The sequence below is a fragment of the Belonocnema kinseyi genome, chromosome 5, assembly GCF_010883055.1.
Source record: "Belonocnema kinseyi isolate 2016_QV_RU_SX_M_011 chromosome 5, B_treatae_v1, whole genome shotgun sequence".
NCBI classification, from domain to species: Eukaryota; Metazoa; Arthropoda; class Insecta; order Hymenoptera; family Cynipidae; genus Belonocnema; species Belonocnema kinseyi.
Genome location: NC_046661.1, coordinates 26153808 through 26171120, shown reverse-complemented (window position 1 = coordinate 26171120; position 17313 = coordinate 26153808). Strand labels below are relative to the sequence as shown.

General features: G+C 35.3%; 1 protein-coding gene across 5 annotated transcripts in view; it reads left to right on the top strand.

The window, feature by feature from the left end:
- Positions 1-15584, top strand: part of LOC117172790 (palmitoyltransferase Hip14) — a 90671-nt gene extending 75087 nt beyond the window's left edge. For 4 of the 5 annotated variants that reach the window (XM_033361009.1, XM_033361006.1, XM_033361007.1 and 1 more), the window contains 2 exons: positions 11420-11664; positions 14036-14272. In XM_033361009.1, coding sequence (XP_033216900.1) covers positions 11420-11664; positions 14036-14272 — 482 coding nt within the window. Of the gene's footprint in view, positions 1-11419; positions 11665-14035 lie in introns of all 5 variants that reach the window. The other variant, XM_033361008.1, reaches the window with a different exon arrangement.
- The last annotated feature ends 1729 nt before the right edge of the window (positions 15585-17313 follow it).

Here is a 17313-nt window from a genome sequence, read left to right as displayed (position 1 = left end):
TGTGTCTTCTTGATTTTTCTTAATATAAACTGTTCTTACTTAATTTATCAATTCGTACCCTGATCTTTCTAAAAGTTTTCAAAAGATTTTGTATGGAGTGAATCTTAGCATGCAGTGTTATGATTCATTTCCAATCTATTACGATTGAAAACCCGACTTTTTCCAAGCGAAACTGCCAACATTTGGAAATATCCGTAGCCATTGTAGCAATTAAAGAAAATAAAAATTTTGGTGAAACCTTACATTTGAATATTTTGTCACGAGAATTATTTATAACAATGGTTATTGTTAACTTTCAAATATTTTTGTGATTAGCAGCCATTCGTCCAACAGCTTAAAACATTTCCAGTGCAAAAAAAAATTTCTGTGCGAAATGACTAAAATTTTGAATTTGTTTTTCTAATTTGTTTACAAAAATTTAAATTGTTATATTTGATCAAATATCATTAAATATTTATTATTTTAAGAAATACCTGAAGTCATTCTGGCGATTGAAGGAAATTATAATTTGAAAAATCTCAAATTCTAATATTTTGCCACAAGAACTGTTTATAACAATGGTTATTATAAACTTTTAAATTATTTTTGTTATTAAATGTCATTCCTACATTAATGTGAAGCACTTTTAGCAAAACAAAAAATTACCGATTATAAAACTATTTGTCAATTTGTTTATCAAATTTGTTTATAACAAATAAATGGAATAATAAACAAATTATTTGTATTTTTTGACTCCTTAAACATTCATTTAAGACAATATAAAGTTTTCCTGATCCTTTATTAAAGCGTAAAAAATTATTATATACAAAATTTTAGTTTTTCCATACTTTGAGTGAAAAAATGATTAATAAACAAATAGAGGAGACTAAAGTTCGGAGCGTCAAGCTGAACGAAAAAAGTGTATTTCCTCCCACTGTGCGTCATGAGTACGGTACGTTTGTTTATAGAGTTCAATAGTTTATAGTCTGTTCATTTTAGAAATGAGGTTTTCCCTGATATAATTAACTATTTAATTCAAAATCTCCTTTAAATTAAAAATTTTTAATAAAATTATTAGGGGTTGAATGCAGCGAGAAAAAAGTTTTCAACATTAAGCAACGAATAAATGATCGAACTGTATAAATGTATATATGATGATCCCTTTCAATTCAAATAAATATATAAATTATATTAAATGATATTAAATCCATTTTCTCATTTATTAATCTTATCATTGACTTTTTAACAAATTATTCCCTCAAACATTTTAATTACAATTACCATTACTTTAAAAAAATATTTTCTTCAATACATGATATTGTTAAGATTTTAATGGTACAAAGATTCTTTCCTGTGCAACTTAAGATGTCGTCTTACATATTTTAATTATTATATTATTTATATTGGATGTACGTAATATATTTATTATCAATTCTTCTAATAATGTATACGTTTTAAATATTTTTGTCATTGCGGTCTTTAATATTATTAATTTTTTCATTAGCTACATTAATAATTACAACAATAAATAAATTTTTTTAACTTCAACAAATAATAGAATCAATAATATCAGCAAAATAAATCATAGAAATATGAAGTTCGAACTGCTTTCAAAATGTATTTCAAAATTAAATTTTATTCATATTAAACTACATATTTTCATAACTTTTTCTTTTTTTTTAATAATTAGTCATATTTACTCTTATTTTTTAATATATATATATTTGTTTTCTTTTTTGTAAACACCATCAAGTTTTTAATTATTTTTGCATTTTCTCAATGCAATGGAATGCAAAAGTCAGGCCTACTTTGTTGCGTAATCTGTTAGATTAGTTTGACCAACAATTCCCCTCCGGATCATAAGAAAACATAAAAGTGGGGGGCGATGCATGGGACTCGTGTACATAGAAAAAAGTTCAAATTACTGGTTTTAAAGTCGTGTTTCTCCATCCAGAAAGGAAGACCGCTTGAATATTTTGACTCGTCTTTTGAAGACAGAAGTTCTTGATTTTCGATCGAGGCTAACTTCTGATAGTGTTTTTGTTATCGATCGAGGTTTTCGGGATTGTTCACAACTTTTGGAGACTTTGCTTTCATTAGAAAGATGTCCCAGTTCCTCACAAAAGGCTCAAAGCATACGTGTCTCGAGGACAACAAATCTCGACTGGTTACAAAAATACGATGGGCTATAGAGGCCATCAACGATCTTCTGACGAAATGCTAAGCGTTAGACCATGTAGTTCCGAACAGTTAGATCCCGAATATTGAGGACTATGTAAGAATTTGTTGTACCCTGTGTAACGCGTCGGGCATCACGTACTAGTAAAAACTCTGATGATCAGGTCATTGATGACAGAATGCTCCGCTTGATGAGAAAGCCGAATCTTTTACATAAACGGCCCTCAAAGAAAGGTTGTTCAAAGAAGCGGGTGATCTGGCAACCCTTAAATGCTAGCGCTGTCTCTGATTTCCACAGACTAACTCTGGATGAGCCAACGTAGCTTACACTCGGCAGTCACTTCAGTCACGAAATACTTCTTACAAGATTTACAATCTGTGAGTAAAGTATAAAGACGAAACGAATCCTATAAAATCATGGCATTTCCAGTGTAAGACTTCCAGTGTAAGGTACTTCCAGTGCAGAAGATGCGGCCAGCGCTCTCTTCAATTGGTCTGATGCAAAAGGAGAACAGGACCTTCCTCATTAAGTGCTTTTATGACGTTTTATTCATAGTTTGTTTATGTTTAGTTTTATTCGTGTTAATATATTGAAATTGGAATTTATTATTATACTTACATTTGTACTTATAATTAATGATTATCTACTATTAGATCATTATCTATTGTTGGGTGCGCTCCCCTAAGTAACGAGTAGGTTTGAAGGTATTTCTGTTACCATGATGCTAATTTAAAATAGCCAACCGGCTGAGAAACATCGCAAATCCTCATTGCTTCTTGTTTCTCAATAAAAGTAGGTCCTGCTTCAAGGTCAGACTTAGGGCCTAGATCAAGTGTTCTGATGTATATTCAACTTTATAAATTTCGGCAATTTTTCAAAAAGTTTGCTGGACCGCGTTAATTAGAAACAGGTGGAAGTACAAGGGACTCCAGCCAAGTGCGTGAATTCTTATGTAAATCTTTAATCAAAACGGATGAGTATTGTCCGATTTACTTTCCTTTTAAAAAAACGGTTTCACAAAGTTATAAGGCACACTAAGAATAAGGGCACACTAAGCTTTTTAAAACTTTTTAAAACACTTTTTTTGTTTGTTTATAAGAAAACAACTTTCTTCCCTCTAATGACTTTCTTAAAGTAGAAAGAATTAAAATAAGCGAAATTATAAAATGTGATTTTTTTATTTTTGTTTTGATTTCTTAATAAAGTCAAATGCTATTTAGTTCCGATGCTCTACAAAGGGCTAATCATAATTTCAAAAATATTTAAAGTCTTAATAATGAAAATATTAAAAATGTGTAGTATTCAGTATATTGAACAATTTGAAATTTAAATATGCAAGATTTTTTAATTTAAAGTGTTCGATAATTTAAGATTGACACATTTATAATTATTTAGTTAAAAAATGAAGTCGTTTAGAGTGGCACAATTGGAAATGAGCGTCTTTTAATACTTGCATCATTATTTTAGAGCAACTAAAATCGTATAATTTCAGATAAATTTGAAACCATGGCTATTAAAAATTAGTAGTGCCTGAAAGAACTCAACAGATATTTAATTTTAAAAACTTTTTAAAATGGTATTTTTCCAGTTTTATTTATTTTTTAATAATTTGGCAGGCCCACAAATTATTATATTTTTTTTTTTGCGAAAAAGTAACACATGATTCTTGTGAAAATTAAAATATATATTTAATGTGCACTGAAGGTCAATTTTGTTACAAGTGCTTGTTTCTGAATAAATTTACCCTGTTATTAATTCTGATTTCGTTCTGTTAACACCTGGATTATGTTTTTCATAGAAAACATTGAAGCCTGGTTTTCACATTTATGAAATAATAATTAAAGGTCACCAATGGTAATTTTCTGTACAAAATATTGGTTAATAAAAATATTTGTCAAATAACGGATTTCTTTGCCCAAAGATTCGAACTTAAATTTTATTATTGTAAAAACAAACGAAGGGGTTTTGTTACAACAATTTTATTATAGAGAAATATTATTTATACAAATAAAAATAGTATAATTCCTACCTAAATTTCTTAAAATTAAGAATTACGAACGAGTTTTGTAGAAAATCTTTCAAGGAATAAAATGATTGTCCCGAAAGTTAGGGCCGGAAAATTAATATTGAAGAAAAAGTTTAGCTAAATTGAGCTAGACTCGCGACCAGGAAAAGGCGGGAAATGAAAGTGAATTTAGTTTTTGACCGGGAAATTTTTGGCCGTGAGCGTCGGAGGAGACAAAAGTCGAATCTGGACTCTTTCTTAGAGCTACTATCTGCCACTATATTGGTTTTTAGTCGCTTGCTTCCTGATGGTCTAGAAAGTTTCTTGAAATGTGACAGTTTTTTAATAAAATCGCCTTCTGAGCTGCTACCAGTACCGTAGTAACTCCTAAATGTTCAAGATGTTTATTGCATCTTACTTGCACATCACATGTAGCTAAAACAACAAAAGGATGAATAGATGCATATTTCATATTCCTCTATATTATCCGTACCTCATGCCTTAGCTCGCTATACTTATGGGTCTTGGTTGTATAGCTTGTCTGCAAATTCCAGTTAAGTGGACAAGCAATGTCGATAGCGAATTTTCCACCGTTTTCTCTCACATTACGATGTCAGGTCGATTGGCTCGGACAAAATGATCCTTCTAAATAGTTACATCCCAATATGAGATGTAATCTTCATTTTATAAACCGGATATTTAGATGTATCTATTGCTTAGGGCAAGTTGTTGATGTATAATGTTCGCCGCATCATTATGTGTGTGCGTATATTCTATCTGAGTCATTATGCGACATCCATCAATAATTTTTTTCCGAAGGCTGCTGAAAAAAGTTCTTATAACACACCGAGAAGGGTCCGCACTTCTCGGTAGTATGGGGATATTGATAGCGCCACTACAGCGAACTTAATATATATAAACACTCTCAGCGTAGACTGGGTGTTAAATACGCAGACGATATTTTCGGCTCGCGGTGTAGTTTTAGTTTTGTGAAAATATTTATAGTATGTGTTTAATTCATTCAATTAATTTTACAATATTCATTTTTGTGAGACTTGTAACTTCAGTTAAAAAAATTTATCCCGATACTTTAATTTGATCCAGAGATATTGAAGTGTAGGCTGTGAGGGTTAAGACTTCAAGCAAAAAGTCACGCGGTACGAAAGAAAACGTTTGTTTGTACCCAGTGGACACAACATTCGGCGACGTACTTATGACATCTTTACGAAATCCTATGTCCATGTCGTTAAGGTGTATTTGCGATATCGTAAAGACATCGTCAGATCATACAACGTCTTTACGATACCGTAAAGGCACCTTAACTACATGTACATAGAATATCGTAAATGTGTCGCAATGATGTTAAGACGTCATTCGTGTCCACTAGGTAGTCAATGTATACCATGTGCAAGTTTCTTTGATGTTTAAGAGCTTGAAACATGACAATGAGAATACACATTTGCAATGATTGTTGTAAGACATTTATAAACTGTTTGAAGACAGGCTATTGGTCGAAATTCAGATGGATTTCGACAGTCTGGTTTTTGAAGCAACATCAGATCTGGGTGTTCGATGATCTTCTAAAAACCATTTAGCAACGCAGGATGCATACTCATTAAGTACTTGCACCAGAAGTTGTGTACCATGTTCGGACTGGAGTTTTAAAATTACATTATTACATTATTATGTTTTATTAAACTTTTACTCGGGTGAACCCGGTTATACGTCATAGCCACGGACTAAGTCAAGTGACTGGATGCTTTATTAGGGCTGCCATCTTCCACTCCACGGGTTTTTAGTCGCTCGCTTCCTGATGGTCAAAAAAGTTTCTTACAATGCGACAGGTGTTTAATAAAACCGCCTTCTGATCTGCTGCTAATACTCTCCTGACTCCTAAATGTTCAAGGTGTTCAGTGCATATTGCATGCACATTGCCTGGAGCCAAAATCACAATGGGATGAATAGATTCATGATTCACATTCTTCCATATGGTCTTAACTTCATGGCTTAACTCGCTATACTTGTGGATCTTAGTTGTATAGGTTGACTGCAAATTTCGCTTAAGCGGACAAGCAATGTCGATAATGTAGACTCTTCCAACTTTTTTTCTCGCATCACGATGTCAGGTCGATTGGCCCGGATGTACTGATCTGTTTGGATAGTAACATCCCAATATAAAATGTAATCTTCGCTTTATAAAACGGACATTGAAATGTATCTATAGAAGGGCATCCATTCTTTTAAGAGTCCTAGGTTTAGGGAAAGTTGTTGATCTATAATAACCGCTACATCATTATGTCTGTGCATATATTCTCTCTGAGCCATTACGCGACAGCCATCAATAATGTGTTCGATGGATTCGTTGGTATCTTCACATAATCTGCACCGGTCAACCACGTCTTGATGTGACACATGTTTGCGATAATTCCTGGTGCTGACAACCTTGCCCTGTATTGCAATGACGAATCTCCCGTCAAAGGATACAGAACACTCTTTCTTAGCCAAATATTAGATGCCTCACTATCCACTTTATTTTGATCTAACGTGTTGGGGTGCTCGCCATGGATGGCTTTCTGCCTCCATTGTATTTCTAATTCCTCTATGGTTTCTGCCCTGATATTCAAGGTCCCGTCTGAAGACAAATTTAAGGGCGGGCAGTCAAGATCTGCTTGACAAATGGTACTGTAAAGCGGAACATTTCGTTTGCTGTTAAAATAGGATTTTCTTAACTATCGTATTTTGAATACCCTTAGATTAAAGAATACCCAGATATTTATAGCCTGCAGCCATTGCCTCGATGTTATTTTCGAACTCTTTCTCTAACTCTGCAGTCCCTAATTCCCCTCGGATTAAATGCACTGTTCAACATTTATCTAGTCCGAACTCCATGTGGATATCATTCGAAAACTGCTTTGAGACATCGATCACTTGCTGCAGTTTCTGGGCTGAACTAGCGTACAGCTTCAGGTCATCCATGTAAAGAATATGGTCACTTGATGGCCATCCTCATTATCATGAATTTTAAACCCATAAGACGTGCCATTTAGTGTTTTGCTCAATGGATTCAACGCTAAACAGAACCATAGTGCGCTGAAGGAGTCTCCTTGAAATATACCCGTCATAAAGCGTATTGATCTAGTTATCCTTGGTTTACCATGATCAAAATACTTGATTCTTGTACCTCAGAGCCTCATCCCAAGGCTTAGAAAGTCAATAACGCATTGGCATATTTTGTAAAGTTTTAAGACTTCAAGCAAATAGTCATGCGGCATGGAAGGAAACGCTTGCTTGTAGGCAATGATAATATACCTTATCTGCAATGATAGCGTAAGAAATTTATAAATTATTGAAAGACAGGCTATCGGTCGAAAGTCAGATGGATTTTGAGCGTCTGGTTTTTTTTGGTATCATATACATACGTAGTACCCTGGAGCATAAAACCTGGCATCAGATCTGGGTGTTCAATGATCATCTGAAAGTGCCTTGGTGGTTATTTGGCTTTACTCTCAGTTCACGATAGAATCTTCTTTCATCTGTCTGAAAGTTTTGATTTTTTTGACTTCGTGCATTACTTTTCTTGTACCGATGCAGTCTGGCAGTCAGAACATCCAGTCTCTGCCGTTGAGCGTCTAAATTTTTCATCCAATATTGCTGGTATTAATGTCTCGATGTGCCGAGGGTGGATGATTTTAGTAACATGGTACATTAGCTTTCTGGTTCTATTTCCCTTTTTATATTGAGTTAATCGATCCAATTTGCACCTTACTTTGCTAACATCCTTATCCAGCCTGATCTTCCATGGTGGATCTCGATCCCTTGCTGGGACAAAAACTGCATTTACAGGCCTAGTTTTCCGTCACAACGTTCTAACGGTTGCCACAGCTGCACAGTATACAAGAGTTTGCACCTCTAACGAAGTTCGTGCTACGTTCAAATACGTAGGTAAAACTTTGCTGTCGAGATGTGCTATTAGTGCACGCAGATCATTTGTCATGTTCATTTTGGGCAGAGTATGCTTTAGTGTTGGTTCTACATATCTGAACTCTAGTAAAGCATGACCAAAATTCCTTTCCAGGTGCTGTAGTTTTTCTGAGCTTTCCCTATCTACATCATCGTTTGTAATATCCGGATGTGGTTCTAATGGATCCGGTGCATGATGTTCATTATCACTAGCACCTATGTCTTCAGCATCAATCAAGTCTTCGTTATCCACATCTTTCATCGCGAGTTCATCAATAAGAAGCTGCTGTTCCACTTCCATTTTGATAGCAGCTATTTCGACAGCCGAAAGCAGTTTGTTTACAGATATTGAGCGTTTTTGATCTGCCAGATTCTGCTCATTCATTTTTGTGGCTAGCTCTGGGTATTTAAGTAAGAAAAGTCTATGATATTCTCTCCTCACACTTTGCCCACATTTCTCTACCAAAAAATAAAGGCACATAACATCTCTGTTCATATGGTTATTCCATTTACGTCGCTTTTTTGGTTGCTGAACCTCTGCTTCTGCCTCTGGTTGTATAATGTCATCCACCTCTGGAGGATTTGATGGTATTGGATCATCAATAGATTGAGGAAGAACATCAATTGCTCCTGCTTAACCGTTTGACGCGGCTTTCTCTAACTGATGTTCATTGCCGTCGTTTTTCCATGCCAAGTCAACCTGTTGTTTAATCTCCATTGTTCGGTCTTCTGTAGCATGTAGATTAATCGTAATGTCCTTCAGCTTAGCGATAAGATCTCTTAGTGCGACTTTTTGTATATTAGGATACTTTGCAGCAAATTTTGTTCTTAAATTGTACCCTTTTTCCATTTTCTTTTCAAACTTCGCACTTTCGTAATAGAGACGCATTAATTCCTCTTTCATTGTAGTATCTCAATTGATGCTCTCCCACGGTATTTCTGTCGAGGTGGTCGGCTGCAAATAGCTAGCGCTAGCCAAAGCATCCTCAGCAGACACAGTTGATGTTCCACTGCTTACCGTTTGTCGCAGATGTTCTTGCTGGCCAGCTGTTTGATCAGTGAGATCTGCCGGACCATCTCGCAGCTCACCATCGCCACCGTCCCGCATGCTGTGGCCCACAGCTGTGGCTCCAGGGGCGCCCCGACGATCCTCAGGAAGCGACAAGCGTTTCAAAATCTTTAACATATTCTCCATTTTTCATTGATGGGTTTTGGTGTTCTACTTAGTCCCTCTCCTCTTCGTTATCAGCCTATTTGGCATGGGAAACCCTGTCAGTCGCAATGCTACCGCCAACATTGCCGTCAAAGTCATGAGAGGAGAGAGGAGAGCCTTTTCCCTTTCGCGGTAGACGCGACTCACTCGGTGAGAAGGGGAGTAATGTGAGAAAGGAAATATAGGTTTTTTAGATTGATATTGAATTCTTATGTTACTCATTTGAGTAACACGTTCGTTTCGCAACACTGCTCCGTATCAGCTAGCTGATCAATCTCTCTAGCAAACGCCCCAAATTAAGAATCTCACAAAGTAGTCCTATGAGGTTCCCCACTCGGTACAATGATTATCCAAGGTCTCTTGTCAGGCGTCATTCGCTCTACTGACACTGTTTTTATTAATTATTTATCGCCATACTTTTCTTTCCTAGCATACTTTTCTAGCTTCCTTCACGTCCATGCATTTTTTACATGCAAGTTTTCGTGTTTCTGTGGCTTCTTATTTCTCTTCTAATTATGGTCTTATTCACACATTCTAATCATTTTATCTGCGGTCTGCCTCTAGGCACGCTATTTATTTTACTTTAATACACTTGTTTCGTTAGGCGTTCATCTTTGATTCTCTCAGCATGCCCGAACCATCTTAACCGATATATTTCCCATGTGTCAACTAGAGTTTCTTCTGCAGCACATTCTTTGAGCGTTATCTCGTTATTCAGTTTGTCCATCAGAGTTTTCCCGCGTATTATGCACAGCAATTTCATGCGAATTGCGTTAATTTTACTCTTATCATTTTCTTGCTAGGTCCATGTCCCGCTACCGTATAGCACAGTCGGTACAAATATAGAATTACGTGTTGACATTTTAGATTTATTTGATATGTTTTAACATCTGACAATGGGGCCTGCTCTACCGATAACCTTTTTCTCCTCGTTTAAACTCCTATCTAACTCCTCATATATCTTTTCGTCACCAGTGATTATTCAGTTTGTTCAGCATTCTTTGCAAGTCTTTGATTGATTTTGTCATAATAACCTTATCGTCTGCGAACGCTAACCAAAATACCCTTACTGTTTCGCGAGTCAGACTTCCTTCATCGAAGAGGGCCATTCGTAGACACTTGTCCATGATATTATAAGCAGCCATAAAGACATAATGCAACCTTGTCTAACACCTTGCATAATATCGAACCAGTCACTCCGTTTTCCATTAACTCTTACACTCGCTTTGTTCCAAGTATATATTGTTTTTATTGCTTGTAGGAGCACATGCACAGAAAACATACTTTCTTACTATCAAACTTTTTTCTGGGATCTGTCTTAAGCTAAACATTTGATCCGCACATGATCTTCCTGGCATAAATCCACGTTGGTTGTTGAAGTAGTTGGCTGCAAATAGTTAACGCTAGCCAAAGCATCCTTAGCAGGCACAGTTGATGTTCCACTGCTTAACATTTGTCGCAAATGTTCTTGCTGAGCAGCTGTTTGATTAGTGAGATCTGCCTTACCATCTCGCAGCTCACCATCATCACTGTCCCGCATGCTGTGGTCCCCAGTGGTGACTCTAGGGGCGCTACCAACTTTAATCTACGATGCTCATAAAATTAGCAAATATTTCACTAAAACATAAATCCTGAAGGCCATGTCCCCTAAACTATAAGATATAAAACTTTAATTTAAGTTCAGTTTTTTTTAAACAGAATATGCTCTAAAAATTCAACCTTTCTAAACAAACGGTTAAAACCGACTTTTGACATCTGTTGCAAATAATTTTAATACGTTCGAGTTGTCCAAAAGTATTCAATATAAAAATAATATAAATATAATACTGATCGTGGGGTATTACAGAAATAAGATAAGAAAGAAAAGAGAGTTGAGAGCCCTTTTGGGTCGAACTCACTTGAGACACACCGTGAAAAAGTTTGAATGTTTCTTTTCATTTGCTCCTCAGAAAATCTTAAATTACCCGCGAAGAATGTACCATATATATATATATATATATTAAATAAAACAAGCTTGATATGAGTTTCCAATCGCTTCATTCCAGTAAAAACTCTTCGATTGATATAATTTTATTATCAACAGGTGCCCACAATCACAAATACTTTTTAGGGTTTCTGACGTCGTTGCTTGGCCTGTGCATAATAATTTTGTCCGCAAGTGTGCAGTATTGGCAGTTCGAATGCTGGACAAATTTAACGCATGGTCACACAGCGGATAATTATTTGGTTGCAGCCGCGACTTGCGATGCTTGGGTCATGTGGGTTATGGCCAACACTACTCTTCATTCAATTTGGGTTGGAACACTCTTGGCTTGTCAGTGTTATCAGGTGCGTAACATATTTTTTGAATTGATTATTTTATCGAAAATGGTGAGAATTTCATAATGGTTTTATGTGATGCCACTCCTGGGAAACCTTTGCGTTACTTGCGAGTAAATAGCATAAGGTGATAAAAGCGGAATAAGAGGGACATTCCACGAGTGCAAAGTCCCTGTCCTCACGTTTATTACATACCGTTTTTCATGATAAATGCATGGAAATTCGAATCAATCCCAAGAATCATGAATGTTTGATGATAGTGCTCGAAACTTATTACGGAATCCAGTTATGTTTTTTTATCTTATATAACTTATTTTTTACAACTTTGTATGATTTTTCTGAATCTTCACAAACTGTGATATGCACATGCACTACTAGCCATGGCCAGATAGGTTGCAGCTTTTACATCAAGGGAGTTCCACTCGTCAGACGTAGGTCCACTAAAACTCTCAAAGAGAGTTGGATTAGAAGCTTCTAATGTGTCCCGTAAGGATTTACATTTTTCTTTGACCTTCTTCCCTATTCCTTTACATACCCACCACACACTTACTTGGTTGTGGGAGGGGGGCCTACAATTTGAGGTGGGTTCCGAACCACCCAGAGCAACAGCTTTAAGTACTTAGAGAATCTTTTTCTCCAGAGGTACCGGTCCCATGAGTCTCCGGAGATGTACAACTCCCTTGCTAGGCTAGTGTTGACCGCGTGGGCCGCCGAGGCTCTTTCAGAGTGCGAGGCGAGAATCGAACCCGCAAGCTGACGAGTGGGTACGAAGCCTGCGCTTTAGCCCCCACGACCATCATCCTAATTCTTTCAAAAAGAGTAAAAGAAGAAGAATGAAAAAAAAAACAAAAGATGATACTTTGGGTGAATAGAAAATACGAAAAATATCTAGGCGTAATAATACTCTCATACTTTTGGCATGTCGTGCGTTTATCTCTCAGCACACCTAAAAAAAAAATTAATCCATGCCCTTTGTAAAATCAGAATATATATAATATACAGTCCTTAAAACTGAAGCAGCCACGGTGTGACGTCTTACAAACTCCCTTTGAGTCCGTTTCCAGGTAAGGCCCTTTATCCAAAAAAATTTCCGAATTTTACTGCACAAGGCTAACAAAAGTCTTCCTAATTTGATTTTTAAAAATATTTCCTCAATTTCTTTAAATCTAAGCTGAAAAGATGAGGCACTTGTTCAGCATTTTTTGAATAAAGCTCTTTTTGGTTACTTATGCAAATTTACTGCAAAAATTTGATGAAAGTGGTTGTTCAGATTTATATAATTGTTTAATTTAATATCAAAATTTTAATCTTTTTGTTAGCCCCTTTCAGCATAATTCGGAAATCTTGTTAGATAAAGGGCCTTACTTGGAAAAGGGCTCAAAGGGCGTACAGAATTTTGCGACTGAAATAAGTTATTCTCAGAAAATGTAAAAAAGCAAGTCAGTTTGGAACTCTTTCAAAAGATGACATGCAGCTTCGCATATCGTACCATTGCACACTTCTTTAATGGAAGACCATAGAAAAAACTTGCCTCCCTAATTCGATCAGGCGAAATATTCATCAAGAACCGCACACCCTAACATAAAAAAATTTCTTTTCAAAGCCGCCTGAGGGTTGCCTGAATCCTAAAGGTGTTATATCAAGTAATTGAATGTAATTTTTTAATGGTTTTTTTAATCGTTTTGAGACAAATTTTTTTAATGGATCACAGAGAATCGATTACCACATGTTTGCAGATACTTTTTCATTTAAAAAATATTTAAAGCTGGGGGAAAGATAAGAAAGATAACTGCTGTCGCAAAAAATGACTGGTAAACTTGCTTGCTTCCCCTACACGACACCCAGTAAAAACCTGAAGCAAAGTGCATTTCGGACATCTCGGATAGAATGCTGTCAGCTGTTAAGTGTTTATCACTAAGGTGATCAAAAAATTAGATGTAAGGGTCCGTGATATAACACATCCTGCGACACTTGCAGGGAGTGAGCGCTATAATACTACCTCAAAATGATGCGAAGCGTTTCCAGGGTTATCTTCCAGAATTCAATAAAGGACCCTTTAAGGGTAGCTTGCTACCTCTACGCTCTCTAACAGAAAAAATGGGGATGATGGCCAGGACTGTAATAAGCAATAGGTTGTAAGTGAAATAGGGAAGTGTTTTGAGAGGGGCAAGACAGGGGGGCGGAGCTCATGTAAAAATGTTTTCATAAAATGTATTAGTATTTAGTGCGTTACTTCAGAAACTTTTTTATGCATAGATAATTATTTTAGTATCTAAACAAGAAGTTAATAAAAGTATTAAGCAACTTTAATATTTCAAAGTTTTAAACTTGAAACATCAAAGTGCTAAAAGTAATTAATACTAATGTTTTCTTAAAATAGATCATGATTTTGGGAATGACGACGAACGAGCGAATAAACGCAAGTCGTTATCGGCACTTCGACAAGGGAAATCCTTTCCATCGCGGCGCCCTGCAAAACGCAGCTGATTTCTGCAACTGCAGCTTCTGTGGCCTGGAAGCCAAGCCAAGCTCTGATTGGCTCCACAGCTTTGATCTGAAGCACAGCGTCGAGAAACTGCCTCTACTTACCACCAAGGATAACTTTCAGTATGTCTAAAGGGTACCAAAATGTATAAAAAACGGAGAAATTGTTACCAAAAAGTACGTATTATACTAGGATAAGAATTTGAGGCCGACGCATCATATCATCCACGCTTATGCTCTTGCGTAACCAGAAATTAAACGGATGATTTTAAAAGAGCCAGTTTCTTCGCCTAAAAAATCCGGACCTAATGAAAGGAGTTTCATTACAATCTTAACTTGAACTTTGAGCATTCAATTAAATTTAGATCGGTTTTTTTGGAGTCTAGAAATTCAATTTTAATGATGGATTTTCTGCCTCTGAATTTCGTTTGAAATAAATCGAATCTTCTTAAAGTTTCACGCAGGGCGAAGAAATTGACTTAAAAGTTTGCAAGGATCAAAAGACTCGAAACGCATATCCGATATAATAGATATAAGTTAACTTTAAACAGAATTTTTCAGTTACTCAAGATTAGTGTTTTTTTACTTCTGTACAAGTCTATTTCCATACTTTTAAATGTTTTTTATTAGCTAATTCAATGCAAGATAAAGTTTTCATTATTAACATATTTAATTTTCTCTAGATTATTGAAAGGAAGAAGAAAGGACTTTTTGAGTTATCTTTAAGAAATTAATAATTGAGGCATTCGACGTTTCTTATAAAAAAAGAGTTTGTGTCAAGTTACGGGATTGCAAAAATCTTAACATCTGTTTGTCAATATTGATTTTATACGATGTTATTTGAAACTGAATAATTTTTACATTCCCTTTATACATTGTTATGGGTAAATTTTACCACGTGAAGGTAGTTTCTTCAGGAAGTGGATTCTCTTAATTCGGTTAAAGATTACGCTTGATTTTTTCTGTGTTATTGGTTTTCAATTCGAATCAAAAAATCCAATATTCACAATACGTGTATAAAACTGTTTAAATTCAGTTTGAATTATCTTGTACATTTCCGGTAAAAAGCTCAGTAAAACAAAGAGACGCCAGCGTTACAAATTTAGCTAAACGGATGAAATTATAAAAAAGCGTGTTGATTCGACATAAAATGCCTCAATTCTTATTGAATATAAACAATATTACCACGTTAACCTTGAAGATGACATTTAATAGTCCGTGCATTTTTTATAGAAAAATTTTTGGGGTTAATTATGATGGTCTACATGATGTTTTCTTTGCCATCTTCGTATTGTTTGAAAAAATCTCAACAGTGTATTTTGTATCCTGTCGTTGATAGTGGATTTCGAAAATCGTTAAACTACTCTACTTGTAATCATGTCCTACCTTAAAGTCACAACATTTATACTATGATTAGAGAAGAATAATAAATGTCATAAAATATTGCTGCAATGTTAGTTGGCTTTCGATATTTTTGCAATTTTTTTTACTGTAGCGTTGGCCGTTCACATTACGGTATCATAATTGTATACATTCCACGTCGAGTCGAAGAGCGATTCACTGGTTAGTTGTAACTTTAAGTAACCTGACGATCAGAAAGAAATATTTTCTTTGGTAGTTTATATAATGTCTAATTTCATATGAGAAGTCTTCACAATCTTGTTTTCAAGGTCCTTGTAATTAAGATAGAAAATATATTCTATGCTTACTAAGTTCCTGAAAACTTTTTCAGTTTTCGAAAATAAAATCATAGTTAATCCACTCGGTCTATTCATCTCCCAACAGAAAACCGGCCAAACCTCTGAATTCGATGGCACTGGCATATTGCATTTTCATGGACATCACTGACACTTAGAATTAAGTTGTATGTGCATTAGGGTAGCCCTTATTTTTCACATTTCGAATTTCTTTAATCTTTCCCACAATTTTGTTCGAATGCTAAAAAAAGCTTCAAATTCAGCTTTTTGTAAATCTGATATTAAAGGGTGATGATATGTTTTAAATAATTCCTTATTTTAGTATTTCGTTCAGAATTCTTCAGAAAAACAGAATTCAATCATAAATTTTAAGGGTTTTGTAGGGTTACCAGACGTCCTGGTTTTCCAGGATATGTCCTTGTTGTGCCCATCTGTCCTGGTGTCCTGATTTTATCTTGAAAACTATGAAAATGTACTAGTTTTTACAGAACCAGATTTTTTTCGCAAAACCTTATGATTTTGAACATCAATTGATAGAACTTTTCCCTTGGTAAAATTCCAATGGAGCGGTGAACACAACTGACTTTCAGTGAAAACTGTTCGCGACACATTTTTCTCCATCCGTGCACACAATTCAACTTATAGTCCGAGATCCTGCTGCAAAATTCGACATTTATAATGTTAATGCAAAAATCAAATTTTGTAAACTGTACTGTCATTAATTGGCCACTGCTGTAAACGGTTGTCATAGACATTTTAGTGCAAAGTTAGAAAAAAAATGCCGAAACAACAATTGTTTATGGCATTTTTTTAAATTGGCAAACATATTGTTAAGGAATTATTTTTGTTTTTAATGAATAATTCGGTCACTGGTTCAATATGGCAATGGGTTTCCATAGTGTATCCCGTGCTGAATCTCAGTTGCCAGGTAAAAGTGGTGACTACCTTTTGAACTTTTCGCAACTATCGAGTTAATGGACGAATTTTGCATAGAAATAAATAGCGTAAAATTGCAATCATTATGCAACCTGGTTGCCACGGCTCCGATGTTGCAAACAAGTTGTTGCTCGCTTTAAAAAATGTCGCTCGGCGCAATAAGGCGACACACGGATCGGCGCCACGATCCATTGAAAAGGGAAGGACGGAACGAAAACAGATTTTTTCTCGCTCGTCCTTACCTATGACAGTGGTACTTGAGTGTTGTTTTCCACAGGATTCGGTTAAACATTTATGCAAGGAAAAACGTTTATTTAGAATCTTCATGACATCTTTATTAAAACTGATTGAATTTTGAAACCCTCATGAATGTTGGAACCTTTATTACAATTATTCAATTTCCTAGTCACTGAATTGTATTCAATTTAGCAATTTAATTAAATTCTTAATATCATAAATTGAATTATTACAGATTAAATTAATAATACCTAAACTAAAATGATTAAACTTAATTAATTAAGTGATTTAATTAAAGTCCAAT